This window comes from Crocuta crocuta, unplaced genomic scaffold (genome assembly GCF_008692635.1).
Source record: "Crocuta crocuta isolate KB4526 unplaced genomic scaffold, BGI_CrCroc_1.0 scaffold434, whole genome shotgun sequence".
NCBI lineage: Eukaryota > Metazoa > Chordata > Mammalia > Carnivora > Hyaenidae > Crocuta > Crocuta crocuta.
The window spans coordinates 530,475-557,876 of NW_027530498.1; the positions used below are offsets into that span (position 1 = coordinate 530,475).

The following is a 27,402-nucleotide window of genomic DNA, read 5'->3' on the forward strand; positions in this document are numbered from 1 at the left end:
CTGCCCNACCCTTCTCTCGGGGGCGCCCCGGGAACCCCCGGCGCTCCTCAGGCGAGCGCGGGGTGTGGAGTGCGCGCCTAGCTCCGACCCATGGTGCGGAAGTGCCGGCCGCGGCGCAATCACGGGGTGCACGCACGGCGGAGGGGACCCCGAGTTTCCCGGAAGCCTGGACCCGGGGCTGGGCGGCGTTGGAGCCCCTCCCTGAGTGCCCCCGCACACCCTGCCTCGGGTTTCCTGGGGCGGCCCACACACAGCTGCTTGGAGCTCCCTTGGTGGAGAGAGCCTAGAAGCAAGTCCCGCCATTTTATAGTCCGCGCAGTTCAGCCCCGGAGGGGAGGGCCTCCCCGGAGTCCCTCACTTACTGGAGGCCGAGCCATAGGTGACATAGATGGTTCCCAAGTGCTGTTTCCTTTTCTCCAAGCATTTCCGCAGCACCCACTGTGTGCCTAGCGCTGTGCTGAGCGTGCGGGGTCAGAGGGGCCGGTGGAGCCCGGTCCCAGCCTTTAAAGAGCTCTTAGTCAACTGGGGTGCTCAGCCGGATCCAGATAAATTGCAGCGTGCTGGGGGGAAAGCATGGATAAAGTTCTTTTGGTTTTGTTTTGTTGTTTTTGGTTTTGTTTTGAGAGAGAGGGCAAGTCGGGAGGGGCAGAGAGAGGATCTCGAGGGCTCTGCGCTGATAGTAGCAAGCCCAGCGTGGAGCTCGAACTCACCTGAGACGAACTCCTACACGCAACTGACTGAGCCACCCAGGTGACCCTTTTCTTCCCTCTTAACGCCCCACCCCCCATCTCACAGAGGTCATTAGTATTGCATTGCCTTCATAGCATTTTTAATGTGGCAAGTGAATTTTACAATTGTTTTTAATTACTTACCTCACAGTTGCAGTCAGAGATGGGTCAGAAAGATTAGTCTTATTTTGCAGAGTGTGAGCAAGAGTTCACGGGTGAAGAACCTTCCCACGGGCTGCTCCACTTTAACTGACAGAATGAGAATCAGATTCCCATCTCCAAAGCTCCTCTCCTGCTCCTTAACTCATGCAGGTTAAGCATGAGAAATTGATGGGAAGGTTCTTAGCAGGTCCTATACACAGGCAAGAAACTGTTAACATTAGTTCACTGTGTGCTATAGTTAGCGTTGGCTCCGTGTGTCTGTGACTTTGAGAACCAGGTTGGAGACCCGAAGCTCTGAGGATCTGAGCTTTGCCATGCTATCGTTTTGGCAGTACCATCACCAAGGTTTTTGGTGTATGAAAAGCAAAGACCTGTTAACTTTAAATAGAGATCTTCTATGACAATGCGTTTGTAAGAACCAGAGAAATTTCCAGAACAGTGTTTTTTAAGCTGTAGTGCCGTGTGCAGTGTGGCTATGTATGTGCACATGTGGCAATTTTCAGTGCCCAGCATGGTGTCTGTCACACGGTGGAGATTGCGAGATCGAGACCCAGAGAGCTCCAAGTTCAAACTGTAGCTGTACCACTTAATGGAGAGCACGCCCTGGGGTGGTCACAGGTGTGATTTCATAAACTGACTTGCTCAGTTTTTAGACTTCTTATCGATGAGGGCATCACCATTGAGAACAGTGTGCCCTGCAAAGTGGGCTGAATGCCATAGACCTGATGGCACTTCCAGGCTGTGCAGAAGTGAACGGGGTTCTTAGCAGTGAACGTCCCCTCTGTGCAATATCCCCTCTTCCACTGTGACCATTCCCCTCTTTCATGGGATTTGTTTGTGTGGTACTGGTGCTTGTCAGCCCTGCAGAGTTTGCTTCTACTGAAGTAATGACCTGTGTCATGGTTTCATATCAAAGCCCCCTATGATGGGGGATGGTGCCCATCCTCCCACGAAAAACACTGTGGGAACCTTTCACAGGGCAGGTCAGCAGAGGATCAAGACAAGATGGGGGTAGTTCACTGACCTTTTTTTTTTTTTTAAATATTCTTATTTATTTCTAGGAGAGAGAGAGAGAGACAGCGTGAGCAGGGGAGGGTCAGAGAGAGAGGGAGACACAGACTCTGAAATAGGCTCCAGGCTCTGAGCTGGCAGTCAGCACAGAGCCTGACGCAGGGCTTGAACCCACGAACCGCGAGATCATGACCTAAGCGAAAGTCGGACGCTTAACCGACTAAGCCACACAGGCGCCCCTAGTTCACTGACCTTTAAGAAGTGCATTTTGCCCTTGTTCCACCCACAGTAGGGGGTCTTTTCCTCCCATTGCCATTCTCAGCCTTCCCTGGTCACTCAGGCCATTAACCAGCAGATCAGGTGCCACACTGAAGGGCTTTGGGAGGCAGATATACTGGCTGCCTTAGGAGAAGATGGCAGTGGACATATGTGATGTAGGTGTCCTGGCATCTTTAGGAGACTGCTTTGTGGATATTAAGGGATTCCTGTCCTTATAACGTTAGTCTCCATTTCCTTGTCAGTAAAACTGGCTGTACCAACAGTATTTGGGTAACAGGTGGAAGAACTGTGCTTTCTCGTCTGCCCAGCACAGCCCTGCTTTATGTCTGTGCCCTAGCGTAGGATTCATAGTGACCCTTTTCACTCCCAAAGGTGTTCTGATTTGGAAGATAGAGTATATGGTTGCCCCGTTTGTAGGAGAGTCTCATGGTAGGTAGTGCAAGAAATGAGTGTAAGTCTAGGCCCATGTTAATGACTCAACAAATACCCACTGGTTTTGTTAGAGAAGATGCTACGTGCCCAAGAAATGTTGGTTCAATGAACTGACTTTATTTTTTAAGTCTTTTTTTTTTTTTTGAGAGAGAGAGACCAGAAGCAGGGGAGGGGTAGAGAGACAGAGAGAGAGAGAGTCCCAAGCAAGCCTCGTGCCCAGAGCTTGGGTGACTCAGTCGGTGAAGAGTCTGACTCTTGGTTTCCACTCAGGTCATGTTCTCATGGTTCATGAATTTGAGCCCCAAGTCAGGATCTCCACTGACAGTGTGGAGCTTGCTTGGGATTCTCTCTCTCCTTCTCTCTGCCCCTTCCCCACTCATGAGCACACACTCTCTCTCTCTTTCAAAAGTAAATAAACTTTAAAAAAAAAAGAAGGGAAGAAGGTTCTGCCACAAGGGTGGTACAATACAGCAACGAGGTGTGTATGCTCTGGAACTCGTGTGGGAATTTGTTGGAAGGTCCGGGTCTTAGGTTAGACGTTAAAGTTAAGTCTGAATTAGATACAGACAGGTCCTGTTTATTCCCTTCAGTCTGCAAACACCATATCCCCACTTTCCATCCTTAAAGGCCTTTGGTTTTCCCATGGCTTTCATTTTTTGATTTGTCATCTTCATTTTCTTCTGGTTGATGCCTGACTTGGGCAAAGGAGGGGGGGAAGGACGTAGGGAGTCCATGGTGTTATGAGAACTTCTGGCTTAGACATAGCTGAGGAGCTTCTGTGCTATTCCGTTCAGTTCTGTTCCATTCTGCAAGAGTTACTGACCACTTTTTTTTTAAGTTTATTTATTTATTTTGAGAGAGAGCATGAGCAGGGGAGAGGCAGAGAGAGAGAGAGACTGGGAGACAGGAGATCTGAAGCAGACTCTTTGCTGACAGCTGAGAGCCTGATGCTGGACTTGAGTTCACAAACAGATCATGACCTGAGTCAAAGTCAGGCGCTCAACTGACTGAGTCACCACTGCACACCTTCTTTATGTAAGACATTCTTTTAAACACTTAGAAAGATCTAGAGAAAGTTGTGTTGACATATTTGGCCTTATTTTCTCATCATGGAAATAAGATGATTGGGTTTAGTGCATTCATTTACCACATATTTAGTGGCTTACAGTTTATAAAGCACTTTGCTGTGTCTTGGGTACCATGATGATTTGGAAAAGGCCCTTGCTATTTGTTTGTTTGTTTAGAGAGTGTGGGGGAGGGGCAGAGAGAGGGAGAGAGAGAATCCCAAGCAAGTATTTGATATCAGGGATTTAGCCTGAGATCACAACCTGAGTCAAAATCAAGAGTCTGACACTCAACCGACAGAGCCACCCACGTGTTCTTAGGTCCTTGCCTTTTTTTTTAAACATTTATTCATTGTTGACCGACAGAGATAGAGCACAGCAGGGGAGGGGCAGAGAGGGAAGGAGACACCAATCCAAAGCAGATTCCAAGCTCTGAGCTGTCCGCACAGAGCCTGACTCAGCACTTGAATTCTTGAACCATGAGATCATGACCTGAGTCCAAGTAGGACACTTAACTGACTGAGCTACCCAGGAACCTCCAAGGTCCTTGCCTTGAAAAGAATACACACAGTCTGGTATGAGAGGTGCAGTAGAATATATATTGAACAAGATGCTGATGTCCCTTAGAATGCTATAATTATTTAGGGTCCTGTTCCCGAAAGTGTTAATGACTATTCTATGAGGAAAAGGTCCTGTAGCCAAGTAAGTGTGGTAATGTCCAAGTTCAACAAAATTAAATGGATATTTTTATCATGGGATCCTCTGAGCCTTTAGTAACCTAACGCACACTGTGACCTCCCAAGAGGTTTGTTTCTCAAAGTTATTTGATCAGAGAATCCCAGCATCACCACCCTCCTCCTGTTGGGTTTGTTTTTTTTGTTTTTTTTAAGTCTCCCGAAGACATTTCGTAGGCTTAGTGTTCCAGTGTGCTTTGGGAAAAGCTGCTGTGGGCCATGGATCCAGTCTGTACCATGTGGATATAGGAGGGTTACTCAGGCTGCACCCTAGTCACAGATACAGGGTTCAAAGTTCTGTGCATGAAATGTGTGCTCACACAGTAGGTGATTTCAGACACAAGGACATGTGGCTAGGGTTGAGGGTATGAAATCAGAACAATAGGGCTGAGCTTGTGAAGGTGGGTCTGTTGTGTAATCAGAGGGGCTGGAGGATTGTCAAGAGTCGTCAGGAATAGGGGCTGAGTGTCTGACTCTTGATTTTGGCTCAGGTCATGATCTCACAGTGGTGAATTCAAGCCCTAAGTCAGCACGGAGTCTGCTTAAGATTCTCTCTCTCTGCCCCTTCCCTGCTCATGTACATTTCTCTCTCTCAAAAAAAAGAACCACTGGGAAGCAGAGGTGCAGATTCCCTTCTCTGAGCTGACCCCTCCCCACCTGCACCACAATTTTCCCAGCACCCCATCTCCTTCCTTTCTGCTAATTCCATCTGGAGTCATTTTAGACCAGATTTGCTCCTGACTGACTTTACTGATTCACTTTCCTGATCAACGCTTCTCAGGACCTTCTGGTCAGAAGTAAGCTTACAAATTAAGTTGGGCATTCAACCCTCTTTCCCCTTCTACAATGTTCTCCTGAAAATCTGGTTTTATTCTGGGTTTTCCTGCCTGGTGTCAGTCAGTTCTATGAATAACTGGCAAACACTATATTCCCGGGAGGACTCTTGGCCCAAGGGAGTCAGGGAATTGGGGCCAACAGTGGGGATAGTATTAGGGCACACCTGCCTTCAGAAGAACTGGGATCTAGACTCTTGGTCACCTCTTCAGGTACATCTTCCTCAGATAACACCCCGTCCCTCTTCTGAATTAACAGATCGACTTCATAAATGTCATTGCATTCTAGAAGGCCCATTCCTCAGGTCAATGTAAAGCCTTTCAAACCAGTCACTTCCTTGTTTGGGCTGAAGATACCTTATTCCTGTAACAGGACATCCCGTGGGGCAGTTACGACTCCACTTTTTTGGGGGTTAATTGTCTACTCTGAGTAAGGAATTCTGTCCTATATGGGGGCATGTTCTTCAAATACCAGAGGAGGGAACAGCCTGCTTCTCCATATATGGAAATTCTTACCCACCACACTGATCTATTGGAAGAGAAGGAGGTGACTCAGGGTTTAGGAGAAGCAGGATTTGAATGCTAGTTCCTAGAAATAAAGTTGCCCCCGTCCTCCCTCTCCTCCTGCCCCCTCTATTCCTTTGCCCGTTTTTCTGGAAACTGAGGAGAGAATGTCTCAGTGCTGTTTTCCTCAGGCCTTAGGACCACCTCCCTGCGGTGGGGCTCCAGGTGTGTGAGAGGGATTGAGGACCAGTGGAGGGCCAGCTCCCTGTGGGGCCTCACTGTGGTGAGGACATCATTGTTGACAGAGCAAATGGCATTTCTGCTCACAGACCTGGGGCTTGCAGCCGTGGGAGGTTTCACAGTGATGGGACATGTTGCCGGAAGCTCTGGCCACTTTGATTTGGGGTGTGGACAGCTACTTTCCCAGGGGAGCCCTTCTCACAGTGGGATTTAGAGAGGGACTCTGCCTGAGGGAAAATTCTGTTTTTCTGTAGAGAGAGAGGCAGAGATTTTCCCCACCTGAGGCATAGCCAGAGTTGAGTAGAAAGATAATTGAGGAGTGTTGTCTGATTACTAAGGTTAGACCAATGAGCCAGAAGCACTTTTCTAGAGACTTGGGTAGGAATCATTTTAGCTAAAGAAGCAGAATTATGGTTGGCTTGAAGCACATAGAAATGTCACCAAATCTGCAGCATTTACATGGCATCCATAGTCTGGAGTCAGTACCCAGAGCACAGGACAGTGTGTGTGGGTTGATGGACTCTCTGCATTGGAAGGAGTCATAGAGATTATTTGGTCGGCCTGCCTCGTTCCCCTGCAGGATGGTAGGTGGTAGAAGCCTGGGGAGCCCAGCTGACTCCCCCTGCCATCAGGTCCCGGGCTGATGGGGTGGGATTGGAACCCAGATCGTTTGGCTCTCAGATCATTCCTCCTTTCATTACATTCTGCAGGCAGAGGCAGAGAAGGACATGGCCATTTTGCACATGAGGAAATTGGGACTCTGGGTGCCAGAGTTGCCCACACTTAGTGATCCAATTGGTGAGACTGAGAACTAGCACCCGGTTTTTTCAGACCTCTTTGTACCATGTTACATGACCTCAGATGCCTGAATTTGTTGTTTTTAGAATTTTTCCTTTTTTTTCTTTTTTGGTTTCTACTTACTCTGCCTTTGGTCATTTGAATGTGAACTGCTGCCTTATTTTCGTTTCTCCCAGGTGGTGGAAGTTACAGATGGGCCTTGGAAGAGAATGAGCATGATTTCCCATCTTAGTTCCTATCACTATCCTGGAAGCTGCTGGAATTCTGGAGTGTAATTCCCATTGAAAGGTGAGCCTCTGAATGGATTTTATACACACACACAAATACACTCATAGACACACACTCAGACATGTACATAGATACATATACAGAGAGACACATATACATACAGCACACACATTGACACAAAGACACAGACACACATGTACTCTTAGAAACACACGGGCACACACACACACAGGCACATACACGCAGATACGTATACACTTATATGTGCACACAGACATATATACACAGTAGACACACACAGACATGCACAGCAGAGACAAACAGAAATACACAAGAAATACACACAGCAGACACATAGATACACACTCAGAGACACACACAGACACACACTTCTTTGCCTTCTGTGATATCAGGACAGCTTTCGAGAGCGACTTAGAGGGCACCATCCTTTCTCACAGCCCCCAGATGTTACATGGCCATAAGTAGTTCTTTGCAGTCAGTTCGGTTTTGCCAGTGTCTTCCATGACATTCACAGTGAATTCCAAAAGCTTCTCCATGTACAGTGAGGGTGTATGTGATCCGTCTGCTATTCCATTGATTTTTAGGGGGATGTGAAATTTTGTACATATAAGGAGCTTTTATGTGGAGGCCCCAATGTGATTCACTCCCTTCCCATTTGGGGATGCACGTGTCTCCTGGTACAACATCAGGAATGCAGGGCAGATGTCAAATCTTACGCAGAGCAGCCCTCCCCATGGAGGCTTCCCCATTGACCAAACTTGGTATTCTGTCCTCAGAAATGTACTGGAAGACTCAGTATTTACATTGGCCTCACGGTGGAATAATTGGGCCAGTTCATTAAGACCTAATTGATCCAAGGCCCCATCAAGGACTAAGGACTGTGGGGTTGGGACATAGGAGATTGTAGTTCTAAAACTACACCAATGGATCCCAATGTGAAACCAGTGCTGAGAACAACTTTTCTAAGCATGCCTTGTCAGACTTTCATGTATGTACAAATCACTTGAGGTTCCCTTTAAAAACAGATTCTGGATCCCCACACTCAGATATCATGACTCTTTAGATCTGGACAAAGCCCATTAATTTGTGTTTTTAACAGACATTGAGGTTGCTGTCCCCAGACTTTATTTCTGGGAGCACTAAGCTAGAGAAAGCCAGAAGAGCACACCTAAGTCCCTTCTACACAACCATCCTATCTCAGCACAAATAGTACTGTTGCCAGTGAAAACTAATAGCTTCTGGAAAGATGTCATTCTCTGCTCATCTCCTGCAAGTTGAGAAGGGACTGGATAAGGCAGTGGTGTCTAATCAAGTCTATTTGGGGTAATTAGTATGTACTCATTCATCAAAGGGATGTTTATGGAGTATCTGCTACATGCTCCAGGTGTATGAGGGCACACTGTGTCCAGAACACTGTGCTGGGAATCTTACATACAAGATGTGAGTTAATCTTTCTAAAGCCACGGTGGTATATGTTCATTTCTTCCAGGAGGATTGATTTCTGTGTATGCCTTCCTGGGAGTAGAGTGTCCTCTTCTTTCTCATTATCAGTAATTTAAAAAATAATGCTGGATGTGAGAGCACAAATATAGAGAGCAGACTGGGAGACAGAATGGAAGGTGGATTGGGGCTCTGAGGGAAATCTGATGTGTTTGCATTTAGATATTTGGTTTATTTTTATGTGTGGAAAATCAGTGGGCACCCCAGGAATGGAAGATGGGATGCTACGTGTTACCTTAGAAGCACTGTTTGAACCAGAAAGGTGAAACTGATTCCCCAGATTGTAAGTCCTTTGCTCTCCTTTATCTGAGACCAAGTGTCAGAAAGTGTAAATGCCAACTTGGGTCACCCAGGAGGTGGAGCTGCCAGAAACTCTGTTCTCTGAGCTCTCCTCAGAAGGGAGGATCTGGGACTGGCAGTGGAGCCGTGGAGGGCAATTTCATGGTGGAATGGGTCATTTTTGACAGAATCTGAAGAGACAATGCCATTAGGCTCTGCAAACCTATTTATGTAGAGTGACTATTCCTGATGCATATTCTGGGACAGCTGAGCTCTGTGACCAGAATGTTAGCCCCGAAGTATGAAACAGGAACCGGGGGTGGGGGCGGGAGCATCAGAAGGTCCGCTGGAGGTGGGATTGATGGGTGCCTTATGTGCTCATATTACACAGCATGATCCTGGGTGGCCAGTCCCTGGTCCCTGTCTGCTCCGTGATCCCCTGCATTGTGGGAAGTGCAGGTTTTGGCCCTAAGAGGGTGTGTGCCAGAAGTCCTCTGCGCGCATGTGCAGCACTTCTCCAGAAACTGAAACTGCGCAGGCGCTATGTGGAGCTATTACCAAGAGTGAAGTCTGGGCAAGTAAGGGTGGAGTTTCATTGGTGTCTTAAGCATGCATGTGCAAAAGTGGGGCAAAAGGGGCAGGAGAAGATGTCACAGTAACTCTTAAGCCCACAATGCAAGTGGGCAAGGTATTCAGGCCAGTGAAAAAAGTGGTCAGAATGGAAGGTGATACTGTGTGATGTTAAATGATGCACTGATATATGTTCAAATTTTCAAGAGTTCATTTGACCAATTGTCTATTCAGACAGTTGGGCATCCTCCACCTATAAGAGTTAGTGGTGAGGATTTTACAGAGAGGATGTGGAAGCAAAGCAAGGACATTGTTTGACTGGATATACCTTAAGCAGTTGCCTTAGTTTTGAAGTCCTACTTGACTATAACTGTTTTTCAGTTCAGTTTCTTCTGTTCCAGTGCAGTGACTGTGAATTACATTGCGGTTTCTTTACAGAGACTATCAAGGCATTAGAGCCACCTCAGGTTTTGGCTTCCATAGGGAAGTTATTTAACATCTGAGGTCTTTAACAGTGAAAACATAGATGGTAGTATATTACAGTTCTGTTTGAATCCATTAGCACGCTAATTTAGAAATTGCTGACTCATTGTAAGAATGCAGTCATGATGGTGCAACAATCCCTTGTCCCAGAACCACCCAGCTAAGTCACATGTGTACAAATCAAAGATGCACATTTCATGATGTGTGTGATAGCACGAGACAGATACCTTCAATGATGTAAGTCTATAAATAAGAATGGTTCAAGGAGGAGGTTTAATTTATAATTACCTGTGGTATGAAGCAGATCCATTTCTACTGGTGTGAAAATATCACCTTCATGTATTATTGATTAAAGAAAGCAATTTGACTGGTAGTAAGTTTGATATGATAATATTTATGTAAACATTGAACCAGGGAGAAAATATTTTACTGCCAGTATATGTTATACAATTTCAAATGCAATTGCACGTGCACTCTGAATTTGCATAAGAGGGAGGCTCCACCTCAACTTGACACACTGTTATGTCTGAAGATCAAAGTATTATCGATTGGTGGTAATTTTTTTTCTTTTTACTTTAAGTATTTTATAAGTTTATAGTGTATAATTTTCATTTTACAATTGATGATATGCTTATGTTTAGTTGTTAAAATCAAGGTAACATCTAGATCAGGTCACTTCCTTGACCATACAACTTATGGGCAGAATCCATTTCCTCTCGTGGTTTCCATATGGTATCCTCCAAGGTCACACTTTGTGCATGGTATTCCCGCAGTAGACAGAAAATATTGAGTCTCACTGATAACCCAAAATTTCACTTGTGTTCCTTTACTGTCTATATAATTGAAAGGATTACTGGGTATTTTATCACCTTGTGGACTGAAATTCAAATCTGTTGCCAATTGTGAATTGGCAAATGAGAATATTAACATCTATTGCAAATGAGAATATTAATAAGTAGGAGAAGGAATTAGGGACATCCAAATGTACCCATGAAGTTTTCATTACCCCAACCTCCATTTTCCTCCTCCCCCTCACTATCCCCATTGTCACCTCTGCAACCCTGGGGCCTTTAGATTTCCATGAAACCTGACTCTTTCCCTGAAAATGACCCTCCTAATTCTCTTCATTGCTTACCTAAGTCCATCAGGTGCATTTTAGACCTCTATACCAATAACCCTGTTTTACCTGATCCCAGAACCCTCAGCCCAAACCTCTTCCTCTTCCATGGCCCCCAGCTCCTCCATCCTCCATTTTTTCCTTCTGCTCCATTGCCATTTACATCACCTATCCAGCCCCCATTTCAATGACTTTAGCCCATTTATGGTCTCTTTTATGTCTACCGCCCTCAGTGTCCCAGCCGTCATCTATCATGAGTCCTTAGTTTCCTCATGACCTTGCACCCATGACCCCCAACTACTCCCTGATTTTTTCTCTTGGGTCTTTTGCCTTCTGTTACCTACTCTTCTCCCAGCTCTTATGATCTGCCTCCACCCACATTAACTCACTGTACCCATTATGTTCCTCAGGCATCATCTTTTCTTCCTACCCTTTATTTCTTTGGAGCACTGAATACTCTCAAAGGCCTCCATTCACCAGCAACTATCTCCCTTCTATCCCTATGTTCTGTTGCCCTTCATAAGCAGTAAAGTTTGTGTACCTTTTACCCAACTTTGTCTCCTGACTCCCTTTTGTCAATCATTTCCTTGCCCGTTATCCCCTTCCTTCCCATGATTTCCTTCACCCTCTTATTCTCTCAATACATATGTCCCTCATTTCTTTAATGTCCCTGCATACGCTCCACCCCCAACCTCAAAACCTTTAGTGCACTTTAACCCCTCAGTGACATTTAACTACCTAGTTTCTTTTGTGGATTACATAGTGTGTCTCAAATAAATATGCTTAAGTCCTAACCCTCAGTACCTGCAATTGTAACCATATTGTGCAGGAAGTACTTTGCAGATGTAATCAAGTTAAAATAAGGTCATACTGGATTTGGGTCAACTTTAACTCAATGACTGATAACCTTATAAGAGGAAAATTTAGACACACACAGAACCGTGTGTGATGATGAAGGCAGAGACTGAGTTATGGATCCACAAGTCAGGCCAAGCCAAGGATAGTCCTCAGAAGTTAAAAAGAGGAAAGACTCTGGTAAAATTCCCCAGGGAAGCCATCTGGCCCAGGGCTCTTATTTGTTGGGAGATTTTTGATAACTGATTTGATTTCTTCACTAGCTATGGGTCTGTTCAGATTTTCTATCTCTTCCTGTGTGAATTTTGGTAGTGCGTGTGTGTTTCAGAATTTGTCCATTTTTTCTAGGTTGTCCAGTTTGTTGGCATATAATTTTTCATAGTATTCCCTGACAATTGCTTGTATTTCTGAGGGGTTGGTTGTAATAAGTCCATTTTCATTCATGATTTTGTCTATTTGGGTGCTCTCTCTTTTCTTTTTGAGAAGCCTGGCTAGAGGTTTGTCAATTTTGTTTATTTTTTCAAAAAACCAACTCTTGGTTTCATTGATCTGTTCAATTGTTTCTTTGGTCTCTATGTTGTTTATTTCTGCTCTGATTTTTACTATTTCTCTTCTTCTACTGGGTTTAGGGCGTTCTTGTTGCTCTGCCTCTAGTTCCTTTAGGTGAGCTGTTAGATTTTGGACTTGCGCTTTTTCTAATCTCTTGAAATAGGCCTGGAGAGCAATGTACTTTCCTCTTAGGACTGCCTTTGCCGCATCCCATAGATTTTGAATTGTTGTGTTTTCATTTTCATTTGTTTTAATATATATTTTAATTTCTTCTCTAATTTCCTGATTGGCCCATTCGTTCTTTAGTAGGGTGTTCTTTAACTTCCATGTTTTTGGAGGTTTTCCAGACTTCTTCCTGTGATTGATTTCAAGTTTCATAGCAATGTGATCTGAAAGTGTACATGGTATGATCTCAATTCTTTCATATTTCTTGAGGGCTGCTTTATGTCCCAGTATGTGATCTGTCTTGGAGAATGTGCCATGCGCACTTGAGAAGAAAGTGAATTCCCTGGCCTCAGGATGTAGAGTTCTAAATATATCTGTCAAATCCATCTGGTCCAATGTGTCATTTAAGTCCATTGTTTTCTTTATTGATTTTCTGTCTAGTTGATCTGTCCATTGCTGTAAGTGGAGTATTAAAGTCCCCTGCTATTAACACATTCTTATCCATAAGAGTGTTTCTGTTTGTGATTGTTTTATGGATTTGGATGCTTCTGAATTTGGTGTGTAGACATTTATAATTGTTAGCTCTTCCTGATGGATAGACCCTGTAATTATTATAGAAACCCTTTTTCATCCCTTATTACTGCCTTTACTTTAAAGTCCAGTTTGCCTGATACAAGTATGGTTACTCTGGCTTTCTTTTGACTTCCAATAATATGATAGATATTTCTCCATCCCCTTACTTTCAATCTGAAGGTGTCCTCATGTCTACAATGTCTCTTGTAGACAGTAAATAGATGGATTTTGGGTTTTTTTAAAAATCCATTCTTCTACCCTATATCTTTTGATTGGAGCATTTAGTCCATTTACATTCAGTGTTATTATTGAAAAATATGGGTTTAGAGTCGTTGTGTCCTTTGTAGGATTCATGCTTGTGGTGGTGTTTGTGGTACCTTTTGTTCCTTGCAACATTTCTCTCATCGAGTCCCCCTTAGGATTTCTTGTAGGGCTGATTTAGTGGTGATGAATTCTTTCAATTTTCGTTTATTTGGGAAGACCTTTATCTCTCCTTCTATTCTGAATTACAGGCTTGCTGGTTAGAGGATTCTTGGCTGCAGATTTTTTCTGTTCATCACATTGAAGATTTCCTGCCATTCCTTTCTGGCCTGCCAAGTTTCAGTAGACAGGTCTGCCACTACTCTGATAGGTTTCCCTTTGTATGTTAGGGCCCTTTTCTCCCTAGCTGCTTTCAAAATTCTCTCTTTGTCCTTATATTTAGCCAGTTTTACTATGATATATCGTGCAGAAGATCGATTCAAGTTCCCTCTGAGAGGAGTTCTCTGTGCTTCTTGGATTTCAATGTCTATTTCCTTCCCCAGATTGGGGAAGTTCTCTGCTATAATTTTTCAAATACCCCTTCAGTGCCTTTCCCTCTCTATTCTTCTTCTAGAATTTCTATGATACGGATATTATTCCATTTGATTGTATCACTCAGTTCTCGAACTCTTCTTTCATGCTCCTAGATCAGTTTATGTCTCTTTTCCTCAGCTTCCTCTTTTTCTATAATTGTGTCTTCTAATTCACCTATTCTCCCCTCTGCCTCTTCAATCTGTGCATTGGCCATCTCCTTTTTGTTATACACCTCATTTATAGCATTTTTCAATTCATCACAACTGTTCTTAAGCTCCATAGTCTTTGTAGCAATAGCTTCTTTGATGTCTTCCATGCCTTTTTCAAGCCCACCGATTAATTTTATGACTATTATTCTAAATTCTTGTTCAGTTATGTTGCTTATATCTGTTTTGAGCAATTCTTTAGCTGTCACTTCTTCCTGGAATTTCTTTAGAGGATAGTTCTTCCATTTCATCATCAACTTTCTATCTCTTGTCAGTTTTAAAAGCTTGTTATGCGCTCTGCACTTGTGAGTACTGGTATCTTAAAGGACGCTTATTGACTGTTCAGGGTCTGTCCATTCAGTAATGTTCTTTAATGCTGTCTCTTGGTCTCTTTTGTTGAGACTTTGGTTATTTTATTTCCTACTCCTAGTGATATTTGGGACTCTCCACCATGTGTACTTTGGTTTGTTTCTTGAGGTAGCCCTGGAAAGGAAAACAGAGACAAACAGGGAACAAAAGCACACACATGTACAAACAAATCAAACCAGCAAATCAAAAGGAAAAAAAGAAATAACAACCACAACGAAAACCCAGCAAAAGACAAAGGACAGTCTAAAAGCATAAAACCATAAATCCCATTACAAATAAAGAGTAGTGTGCTGATGGAAGGGCATGTACAAAGAGAGAAACAACAGGGATGGGGAAAAAAAAAAGTTGAACATTGACCAGGCAGAGAGACTAAAAGGCTTAATTTTATCTTAAAGATAAAGAGAAAGGTGAATATGGCAGGAGGTAAGGAGAATAGAAAAGAAAAGAAAGAAAAGAAGAAGAAAAAAGCCCCGAAGATAATGTTACCCAGAGAAACAATATAGTCTGATTATTTCAGATAGAGACAAAGGAAGGTAACAATGGAGATAGAACATGCATCAAGCTAACGGATTATATATGCCTGTTTAAGTGAACCTGTAACCAGAAAACCGGGTCCAGAGGAAGGGAGAGATAAGGACGTGATAAGGGTGAATGTCTGTCTGAATAGCCAGAATTGATCTAGAGTCAATCACAGCAATGCATCAGTGTTGATCTTGGGAGAGGGGCTGCTTCCATATTCCATATACAGCCTCTGGTAATCAAGCCAACCAAGGAAGGCAGATGGGCGTAGTTTGGTGTCGGTGGGTCTAGCCTCCACTATGTGTCCTTCCTCCCCAGCTCAGTGGTTGTGGGGAGAAAGATGGCGACCCTGTCCCCTTTCGAACCAGGTATTGCAAAGCCCTTATTTGGGTCAGATCTCACTGCGCCATGGATGCAGCCAAGGTGGGCCATGTTTTATATCCCACACCTGGCCTTGTTTCCAGATCTTACTCTATTTGCATTAATAACACTACCCAGAATGTAATCCCGCAAGCCCAGGCACTTCCTACTGGGAGATGGGGTGATCGAGTATGGGGCTGTCTCCTCTTGAATTCGACTGTGACTGTGATCCCCCAGCACCTGGCCTGAAGAAATCTCTGCAGCTAGAGGTGGTATTTTCTTCTCCAAAAACCCTGCAGCTATGAGGCTGTCTTTTTAGTGGACTCTGTCTCTTTTCCTCCCAGCCTCTTGCAGCTCAGAGTTTTTTGGCTTCAGCCCTTCTTTGTTTGAAAGATGCAGGCAGGAGATAGCAAACTCCCTATTTCTCCGCCATCTTGCCCAATCTTTCCCAACGGACCTATTATCACTTGTGTGTTCCTATGGTCCCCAAACAGTAAATCAGAATATAAATCAAATTTTAAGAATACAGTGGATTTATACAAACTTCAATCACACACCCACAAATTCTGCTACAGCATAGAAAGTGTGATGCACGGGCCTGACACATGCAGACTCCTGTAGAGGAGACCTGTTACCTCTCCTCGAGCCAAAGCATGCACTCAACTCTTAAATTAATGGGAAGCCTTGGTGGGTAACCCTGGCCTCACTTAGAATCACCTGGAGCACTTAATTAAAACAGTGCTGTTGTTTCCACCCGCGCCAATCTGAGAGCAAAGGCGGCAGCAATGAGTTTTTGAAACTCCACACGGGTTCCAGTTGGGAAGCATTTGGGGAGGTGACCAGACATAAAACAGTAACAGTGGCTGTAGTTGTTGTCCAGATTTAAATCCATGCCATCTCCACTGATCAGAGTTTCTGGAGATTTACACATTCCCTCTCTTTCTTCTACACAGAGGGAGACACCCTTCCAAATGGAACTTTCCCTGATACATGTAAATATATTTTACAAAGGAAACTTCTACTGGCTTTAGAGCTTTTCCTTCAAAATAATTCTTAGGCTAAATAGACATATTTAGAGATGGCAAAATACTCCCCTTCAGTAGGAAGGTTTATTTTCACAAGTCACTGCCAAATAGTTTTCCAAATAGAATGTACTTTTTAAACTCTTATTGACAATGTATGAGAATTCTAATTGGTCAGTATTTTCACTGAAATTTTGTGTTGTCCTCTCTTTTGTATTTTAGCCATTCTAGGAAATATTGAGTGGTTTCTCATGGGAAAATATGAAGTGGTTTTGATGAGGGAGCATAAGACAAGCTGACAGGCATCAGCTCTCCCCGACACCCCACACCCCCAGGTGGGATATGTGTGATATTCCTCAGGCACTCTTGGCTGCCCAAGAACAAAGAAAATGGGAAAAACACATGTTTAACTGATAGAGATCATAGTTTCCATCACCCCTTCATAGTGTGATGTGGAAAACAAAGGCAGAAGGAAATGGCAGATAGAACTAAACTGCCTTATAACCTGCAGTCCATCGACATATAATACTTGAGACTGGCAGAGTAAAACATTTCTCCAGGAACTCCTTACTGTCTTAAAGCTAATGCTTTGCTACAGGGAAAAACAACATTACCTTGATGATAGCTAAGGCCTCCAGTATCTTGTGAGTTTTTAGCATTTGAAAATCTAACTGGAAACTTCCCCCGGACTTTACCTCCCCCCAACTCCATAGTGTAAAACCAGTCTCTCCTCATGGTCCCAGGGCAGCTACTCCTACCCACAGGTCCTGTCCTCATGCTTCAGTAAAATCACCTTTCTGCCCCAAAGATGTCTTCAAGAATTCTTTCTTGGCCATCAGCTCTGGACTCCATGAACCCCACTATCACCCCCAAAAACCTCATCAGTTTTACTACAGTTATCCTGGTGACTGAAATCGAAATCACTTAAAAGCATAAAGCTGAACAAAATCAAAATGGCAGCATTAAAACATTAGTGAGACTTGATATTAAACTAAGTAACTTTTGGGGTGCCTGGGTGGCTCAGTTGGTTAAGTGTCTGGCCGAAGCTCAGGTCATGATCTCACAGTTTGTGGGTTTGAGCCCCACATTGGGCTCTGTGCTGACAGCTAGCTCAGAGCCTGGAGCCTGTCTTCGGATTCTGTAACTCCCTCTCTCTCTGACCCTCCCCTGCTCATGCTGTCTCTATCTCTCTCAAAAAAAAGTAAATAAATAAAACATTTAAAAAATTTTTTAAATAAATAAATAAACTAAGTAACTTTTTTTCTCTTTGGAGAAACTTCCTCTCCTACCTTATTAGCCTTTTTTGGTGTGTTTTTGTTTCTGTTGTTGCTGTTTGCTTTATTTTATTTTATTTATGTTTGTTTGTTTGTTGAGGAAACTGGTACCACACTGAAAACATTATGAACAACATTGGCAGCACAAACACATTTCCTGTCAGAAGGGGCTAGTTTCTCTATTTCCCTCCCTGCTGCAGCCTCCTTTGTCTAGCAAAGCAATAAAGCTACTGTTCCTCTTTATCCCAAAGTCCGTCTTTGCATTCATTTTGGCTCTGGAGCATGAAGGTCAGTTTTCAACCAGAGAATGAATATGTTGAAGAGGAAAACATTTTTCTTCATCTGTTCTCAAATATTTGGCTGGCCTAATAATTAAACTGACATAATTTCTTAATTATGGAACCTCAAAGATACGAGGCTCAAAGACAGGTACTTGATGCTTATATGCTATTGTTACTGAAGGAAAGATGGATGGAGATTTAGAATTTCAAAAAGGGGAAAATACATTCACAGGAAAAGGAAAGAGCAAGTGTTATTAAACATTTGCCTTGCCAGGCACACAGCTCTTTATGATACAAGTTAAACTCTGGTATTAGCTCTTTTCCTGGTAGTAGTCCCTCATCTAATTTTTTTCTAGAAATGTATATTGGCCTCAAAAAAGAAGGAAATCTTCCATTTGCAACAAGAGAATAAACCTTAGCACCTTTTGCTAAGTTAAATAAGCCTCACAGAAAAATATAAACTGTATGAAATCATATACATGTGGAATTTAAGGAAAATGTAGGACCAGGGTAGTAGTACATTCAGGTGGTGATAAAGTTCAGGCCAACCACTGCATTGCTGTCAGGCATGTGGAGTCTTGCTGGCTCAGGGCCAGTCCCTATTGCTAAAGGGGGTAGTTCCCTTTTCCATCCTGGGATGCTTTGCCTGCTGGGGCTTCTACTTGAGCTAAAAGATGAGCTGGAAAGAACTGAATTAGAAAGTACAGATGAAGGCATTCCTGGGTCCTCTTTCCATCTCACAATGTGTATGTTTAATTACCTTTTAAAACTTGAGTGACCACTAGATTTTCAGAAATGGAAAACAGGGTGCTCAATGGGTTGGCTCTTGAAGCTGCCCTGAAGCAAGAATGTCCTGTCCCCTTTTGGGGGGAGTAAGAATCCCTGTCCCTTTCAAGGTTGTTCTGGCTGAGCTAAGTATCAAATTGACATGAGACAGATGAACAGGAGAGAATCAAATTTAATAGCATAACCATGGTAGAGTCCCCTCCCTAAGGAATGTGGTCAGAAAAGACCTCAAGAAAAAGGAAGACAGCCTGGGTATGTGCATAGGTGGCATCCCTCAAGACCCTGTTAACATGAGACACCCAATCAGATGGTATGCTTATACGCCACCCATATATGGGAGACAAAGAGGTAGAAAATGCATAAAAGGCTGCCCCACGTGGCGTTTGGGGCTGTTTTTCTGGTACGAACCCAGCTGAGTGTGTCGGCATGAATAAACTTGCTTCCTGGAAAGAAAAGCCTTGGTGTCACTACTCTCTGGGTAAGAATCCCACTACTTTTCTTAGGGGCTCACATCAGGATCCAGAGATGGAACGTTTCCACCCCCTTTGCCACCAGGGTCTGAACCTCAGAGCGCTGAGAGAAGAGACTTAGCCTGGTACCAGTGGATCTGCAGACTAGCCCCTCCTGGTGCATCAGAGTGAGCACCCAGTGTGGACCAATGGAATCTGTGAGGCCCAGGAACCAACTCAAGGAGCATCATCCAAGACTGGTAAGAAGCTGGATTTATTCTGGTAGACCTGACCCTAATAGGCAGAAGGGGAGCCTGATCACCTCTCAGAGTTGCTCTAGTAGTTCCATAAGGACTAAAGAGTGAAGCCGCAATCTAAGGCACTGGGTGTTGGGTTGGAGACGCTGTGTGACAGTGTGTGGGGCTTCTCTCTCATTCATTTCCTGGGTCAATGACGATGATAATCAGAGCCAACTATCTCTGGTCAGTCTACCTCAGAATGGGGACGTTAAGGATTATTCCCAAGCAGCTGCTAAAACTCCCTTGTTTTGTGGAAATTCTCATGTCTTCTCCCAACTGACATGGACTACCTAATTCCACTAGTGGAAAATGAATACAAAACAAAACAAAAACCTGGAGTCTGCTCCTCTGTCTGAGCTGACAAGATTTAAAACTGGGAATTCTTTTTCTCTGCCTTCTGCTAGCACCTCGCCTCTTCTGCTTTCCCTTCTCCCTCCTCGTGTTTCTGCACCACCTGGGGTACAACCTGCACAACTGACTCCTCAATGCCTCAGGCACCATTAGCTCCTCCTCCCACCCTAGATGTGGAGGAGCAAAGACCACCCACTTCAGATTTCCCCACTAATGTTCCAGGTAAAAATTAACCATGGGGAACAAATTGTCTCAAGTGGACCCAAGGAAACATATTCAGTGTTAAGCTAATTTAAGTTTATTGGTTTGAGATAGACCTGTTTATCAACAGTAAATTTTTAAAAAATCTTTTATTCTACCTAGGTTTGCTGAAGGTCAAATAAGTTCGTGTTATCTCTGTTCCAATTTGTTAGCAAAAGGATGACTTAAAGTAATGGTTAACTTTGTCTTATAGCTTTCATGGGTAACTGGTAAGATAGCTTTCAAAGTCTTTGATAGCCTAAAATGTTAAAGTTTTGCTTCCATGGTAAATTGGAATTGAATTCATTGGATTTCTAATGAGATAAAAGGCTAAGGCACTAATTACTAGATGTAGATTTTTATTACAAAAAAAGAACTGTTTGAGTCATACAAACATGCTTTGTGCTTTATTGAGATTTTACTATGGAAAACCTGCTTTGTGCTTAATTGATAAATTTATCATCTAAAAAAATTCTGATGTAAGGGAATAGTTCACAGTTGGTTACTACTTAATTTTCACTGGAGACTAAAGTTTCTAAGAGTTAAAATTCTGCTAAATATAATTAAGACTAACAAAAATAAGGAAAGTGACTATGTAAAAAAGTAGGAGCTATTTAAGGAAGATAAAAGGAATGGAAATACATTTTTGTTGAAGGTAAAATAAAGTAATTTTGTTGTAAATGAGACTGGTTATTTGGAGATAGATGGCTTGGGACAAAATCTGAATGTAAAGGAAAGTTGTAGAAGGTTTGTGAAGGGAAATCTTTGGAAGGGAATTTTATGTGTGGTCAGGACTGACTAAGGTTAAAATGTGTGGATTTAAAAGTACACTGGTTTAAGATTAAAATCTTTCCTCCTTTGATCCAAAGGCTGGGAAAATGGTGGTGATACTGTTAGTGCTGGCCTCCAAATCCTCCATATTTGTTTACTCCTGTTTAGCAGAGGAATAGATGCCCCCTGTGCCATATTAGGGATAGATGATATATGAAGGGCTTTTACGAGGATACGTGGGAGCCATTTTGATAAACTTAGTCACTCTATGCAAAAATGGATGTCCACATGGCTGGAACATATTTCTGTGGGTATTGCTGAAAAGGCAAGGGAATAGACCTCAACCTTGGCCCTGTTAGCCCCCTTGATGGCCAATTTTATCCTTACAAAAAATGGTTTTTGCCAGCCTTTTCAAATATATGTGTAAAGAGGAGTACTGTTTGGCCAAAATAAAACTAATGCACCCTTCTACAACCAGGGAAGTCCTGCTTGGTCACAATACCTCCAAAGTCCTGCAGGTGGAAAACAGGGATAGGAGAAATCAGGGAAGACCAGGTCAGCTTTCAGAGGCAGAGTTGAGCCTTGGTAAGAGCGACTGCTCCCAGTACCTCAAGAGACTGACAAAGCCTTTGTCTGCCAATTGAATATCCAGCCAAAATGTAGAGCTAGGAGATGAGGCTTCTCCTGGCAAGCTATAGAAAATAGAGATAAGGGACGTTTTCCTATGTATGGGCAATTCCCCAACCAAGGCCAATGCTCCCTTGAGATGCATTCTGAAAAATTTGGATGATTTTGATCTATAAACTCTGAAGAAACAGCAACTCATTAATTATCTTGGGGCTGGAGGTCCTATAGGGAACTCCAGTTTCCTACTGGGGCCCAGGCATTTTCATCCCAATATCCTAACTGGGACTATGACCATACCACTGGGAAATGATATTGCCACCACTCCCAAGCTGGTGCTTTAGAGAAATTAAGGAAATCCAATATTAACTCTTAAATTATGCTAAACTAGCCACTGTATTTTACAAACACAAAATGAGAGCCCGATGGCCTTCCTGGAGAGGTTGAGGAAGGCTTTCATTAAGTATATGGCTATCTCCCTCTGACACCTTAAGGCTGAGATTATTTTAAAGGACAAATTTTCACTCTATGAGCTCTAGATTTTTAGAGGAAATACAAAAATTGTCTGTGGGCCCAGAAGGGACCATGGAGGGGCTCTTACTAGCTGTCAGTCGGGTGTATTACAACCTAGATAAAAACATCAACAGCAAAACCACAGGAAGAGGGCTTAAGAAAAATCTGAGGCCTTAGTCGTGACTTTCTGCATTATGTCAGACCAGACTTCCCAAGGTCCTAGCACCAAATGCCACTTATGTGGCCAGTCAGAGCACTGGAAATGAGATTGCCCTCAGAAGGGACAACAGAAGTCAAAGTCCCCCAAGCCATGCCCCTTATGTGGAGACAATCACTGGATGTCTGAATGCCCTCTGGGACCTCTATCTGTGAGGGCTCAGATAGCCAGTGTCCATGAAAGGGACTGATGAGGCTGGGGCTCTTTGAGGTAGCTCCTGAAACCAACTGTCTATTAGAAACCCAGACCCTCAGGTAACTCTGAAAAAATTCAGGTAACTAAAAAGTCGGTTCATTGATACCAGAGCCACCTTTTTTGTCCTCCTTTTCCCTCCAGGTCAACTATCCAAATTCTAGCATGATGATTAGAGGCATCTCTGGAAAACTTCTAACTAAATTTTTCTTTCCTCCACTGGGATGCATATGGGGAAAACACATTTTTTTCTTGATAATACCAGAGAGCCTTACTCCCTTGTTAGAAAGGGACATTACAACTAAATTAGAGACTGTAGTGCTCCAGAACAGATAAACTCCAGAACAGATAAACAATTGTGTGAGTATTTGGGAATTACTGGATATTGTGGGCTGTAGATACCGGGGTTCAGGAAAATAGTTTGCCTACTGTATCAAGTATTTTTTTTTAATGTTTTTATTTCTAGGAGAGAGAGAGAGACAGCGTGAGCAGGGGAGGGTCAGAGAGAGAGGGAGTCACAGACTGAAACAGGCTCCAGGCTCTGAGCTGGCAGTCAGCACAGAGCCCGACGCGGGGCTCGAACCCACGAGCCGCGAGATCATGACCTAAGCGAAAGTCGGACGCTTAACCGACTAAGCCACCCAGGCGCCCCTACTGTATCAAGTATTAAAGGGGACTCAATCCCACCTACTGTGCCAAGGAAATAAACTGAGGTCTGACTCATGGACACGGTCTCCAGGGCAATTACTATTACCAAGCTCACAGAACTAAAAGATCATTAACGCACTGCATCAGGCCTTTCATTTAGGGAGGGATAAAATTTATCAAATGCCCAAAATGTTGGGGAAGATTTGGCAAGGACAGTTCAACAAGTAGTATCAGCATAAAGTATGTCTTAGAAACAATCATCTCAACCACAGACTTGCTCTCCCAGACAATCAAAGAACTGGAGGCTATCCAGGGAAGACTGACAATTAGGATTCACTCATATGTCAAGGTCAAAGAAATTCCAACATCTGTTGGTATGATTTGACACTTTTACTAATTGGGTAGAGGTCTCCCCCCCTCAAAAAAATTAAAAAGGTACAAGAAGTAATAAAAGTTCTGCTTTATAAAATAATACCCAGTTTCACCTTACCTAAAAATTTGCAAATTAATAATGGGAAACAGCTTTCTTGACTCTTTCTCTGCTAGGACCCCCAGCTCTTGAAAAAAGTTTGGCACCTTGAAATAAAGCAAACTATCTGCTTATACTCAGCAAAATTCTAAATAACACCTCATAACCATTAGATGCTTTAAATAAAAAATAAATAAATAACGTTAGGCCAGACTCTTGGAAAATAGAGTCATCATTGATTACTTACTACTCCTCCATCACTTGGGTTATGAGAGATTCCCTGACATGTTGCTTTAACATGACTGATAATTCTCAGTCTTAGAACTGATAGATGGCATTCGGGTATAATTGAAGAAAGTTAGAGTCTCTCCTGGATTGTTTGATTAGTTTGGGAACTGGGGACATTATCTTAAGATCCCATCTTATTAGTCAGTATAATCTTTAGTTTGTGTTTTTCTCTTTGTGTCTGCCAGTGTTTATGTCACTTCATGCCTGCTGGCCTTCCTGTAGAACCATACCGTGGGCTACTCAACTGACCCTTGGGTAGACTCTAACTGCTGTACTCCCACACAAACCCTTATCAGCTTGAAGAAGCCAGTAAGGTCTTTGTCCCTCTTCCCTAACAGCAGTTAGGGGCCCTTTTCAGGAGGAACAATACATAGGGGAAAGGTTAACTAATTGTAGGCAGGGAGAGATAAGGGACCTTCAGAAAGCCAGACTGCAGCTGCAAATGGGAGGCTGAAGAAACAGATGGATTTCTCCCCTTATGAAATCCTTTGCAGGCACCCTTGCCTCCATTGTCAAGGGCATAAGTGGGGATCTAAATGAGAGAGGCAGTCTAACCGGAAAGCAACAGATGTGGGCCTTTGGCTCTACCCTAACCACCTTACACCACTGGGTTAGCGAGTGATTACCTGTGAGTCTGACCACAGACACTCATCCATTTAAACCAGGAAATGCTTTATGGGTGAAGGAGTGGAATGTCCAAACCCTAAAACCCCTCTGGAGGAGCCTGTTCACTGTAATTTTGTCCACCCCTACTGTAGAAAAGGTGGCTGAGTTGGGTCCCTGGATTCACCACAGCTAAGTGAAACCAGCATCTCAAAACTGTGAGTGCATTCCTGATCCACCAAGGGTGTGCAAGCTGACCATACAGAAGAAGCAATCTAACTCCAGAGGCTCTGGGAGACTACATCCCTGCTTTAGTCACTCCAGAAGCTGACTAATCTACACAAGGCAGAAGTTGAGGAATCGACAGTCGGGTGGAACAAATAGACTATCCTTATTTTCTGTAGGTGTTTCCTTACTGTGATGCGCTGTCACCCTTTGTCTCTCACTGTTATTGTGATTCTTGCTCTACTTTTCACCATGGGATTGGCAGAGGCCACCCTGGCCAGATAGGAATGTGGTGAGAGATTTTTGTTAGCACTCACCTTCCCTTTGTGGATAGGATGCTTCGTTGGTACCAACATGAAGAATCAATGGCGATGGGAGGCTAGAGAATTAATTCCCCACAAACTTTATAGTGGAACAGAATACCCCAGTCCTATTACTGGTGTTTGGCTCCACAAAAGCTCAATTATGGGAAAAACTGTCTTGGCAAGTGGGGGAGAAAGCCCACCATCTCTGTTGGCAACTTAACATGCCTAGGCTAAAGATTTTATAACTTAACTGCCCAGGAACCCCAATGGTGGGGGTCCCAGAGGCACCTCCCCACCCTTTGTGTAACTTCTCTCATCTCTGAGAGGCCTGGGACAATGTTGACACAGTCATCACATGGCGGGCCCCAGGTGGACTATACTGGATATGTGGAAGGACAGCCTATCCAGTACTTCCCTTGGGCCAGTCAGGGTCATGTGTGCTGGGAACTATTTGTCCACCCTTCTTCATGCTCACACTTGCTAGAGGGGAACATTTGGGAGTCCCAAGACTATGGGGACAGGAAGACTCAAGGGAAATGACATGCCCTAGAAATTAGAAATTGTGGGGAGGGGCCAAGATGTTGGAGATGTAGGGAGCTCCGTGCATTGCACTCGCCCCCATATCTCACACGGAAAAGATCTGAAGCCATAGGAAACCTTACAGAACCCAAGAGATTGGGAGAGAAAGGACGCAGAATCCACTGAAAAAGCCTTCTAATGGTTACCTCAAGAAACAACCAAAGTACACATGGTGGAGAGTCCCAAATATCACTATGAATAGGAAAATAAAATAACCGAGGTCCCAACAAGAGAGATTAAGAGATACCATTCAAAAAACACGCTCAGAAAGGATAGGCCCTGGACAGCCAAAGAGTCTTCTTGGATACAGCAGCGCTCACAGGTGCAGAGAGCATAACAAGTCTTTAAATCTAACAAGAGACAGAAAGCTAACTAAAATGACGAAACGAAAGAGCTCTCCTCCAAAGAAATTCCAAGAAGAATTGACAGCTAATGAACTGCTCAAAACAGATATAAGTGGCATAACTGAACAAGATTTTAGAATAAAAATCATAAAATTAATAGCTGGGCTTGAAAAAAGCATAGGGGACATCAAAGAAACTATGGCTACAGACAAAATGGAGAATAAAAATAGGCATGAAGAATTAAAGAATACGATAAATGAGATACATAATAAATTAGAGGCCTCCAATGCACGGATTGAAGAGGCAGAAAGGAGAATAAGTGATTTAGAAGACACCATTATAGAAAAACAAGAAGCTGACACAAAAAGAGACAGACTGACCCAGGAACATGAAAGATTTCGAGAGCTCAGCGATATGGTCAAATGCAACAATATCTGTATCATAGGAATCCCAGAAAAGGAAGAGAGAGAGAAAGGTGCTGAAGGAGTCCTGGAATAAATTATAGCAGAGAATTTCCCCAACCTGGGGAAGGAAGTAAACGTTGAAATACAAGAGGCTCAGAGGACTCCCCTCAGACATAACTTGAATCGATCTTCTGCACGACATATCATAGTAAAAATGGCAAAATACAAGGACAAAGAGAGAATTCTGAAAGCAGCTAGGGAGAAAAGGGCCTTAACATACAAAGGGAAACCTATCAGACTGGTGACAGACCTATCTACTGAAACTTGGCAGGCCAGAAAGGAATGGCAGGAGATCTTCAATGTGATGAACAGAAAAAATCTGCAGCCAAGAATCTTCTATCCAGCAAGCCTGTCATTCAAAATAGGACAGATAAAAATCTTTCCAAATAAACAGAAATTGAAAGAATTTGTCACCACTAAACCAGCCCTACAAGAAATCGTGAGGGGGTCTGAAGGAAAGGTTGCAAGAAACAAAGATACCAGAGATACCACCACAAACACGAACCCTACAAAGGATACAAAGACTCTCAACCCACATAATTTCAATAATAGCACTGAATGTAAATGGACTGAATGCTCCAATCAAAAGACATAGGGTAGCAGAATGATTAAAAAACAAAATCCATCTATATGCTGTCTCCAAGAAACTCAACTTAGACAGGAAGATACCTTCAGAGTAAAAGTAAGGGAATGGAGAAATATGTATCATGCTACTGGATATCAAAAGAAAGCTGGAGTAGCTATACTTATATCAGACAAAGTGGACTTTAAATTAAAGACAATAACAAGAGATGAAGAAGGGCATTACATAATAATTACAGGATCTACGCATCAGGAAGAACTAACAGTCATAAAGGTCTATGCACTGAATATGGGAGCACGTACATATTTAAAACAATCACAAACAGAAACGAGCTTATAGATAAGAATGTGCTAATAGCAGGGGACTTTAATACTCCGCTTACAGCAAAGGATAGGTCAACCAGACAGAAAATCACTAAAGAAATAATGGACTTGAAAGACACATTGGACCAGATGGATCTCA

The 27,402-nt window shown here is 43.2% G+C and overlaps 1 protein-coding gene across 1 annotated transcript in view; it reads left to right on the forward strand.

Moving 5' to 3' along the window:
* The first annotated feature begins 6,959 nt into the window (after window positions 1-6,959).
* LOC144233706 (uncharacterized) overlaps window positions 6,960-27,402 on the forward strand; it is a 52,038-nt gene continuing 31,595 nt past the window's right edge. The window contains exons 1-2 of the mRNA XM_077766712.1: window positions 6,960-7,073; window positions 19,280-19,485. Coding sequence (XP_077622838.1) covers window positions 19,435-19,485 — 51 coding nt within the window. The 5' untranslated portion in view covers window positions 6,960-7,073; window positions 19,280-19,434. The remainder of the gene's footprint in view (window positions 7,074-19,279; window positions 19,486-27,402) is intronic.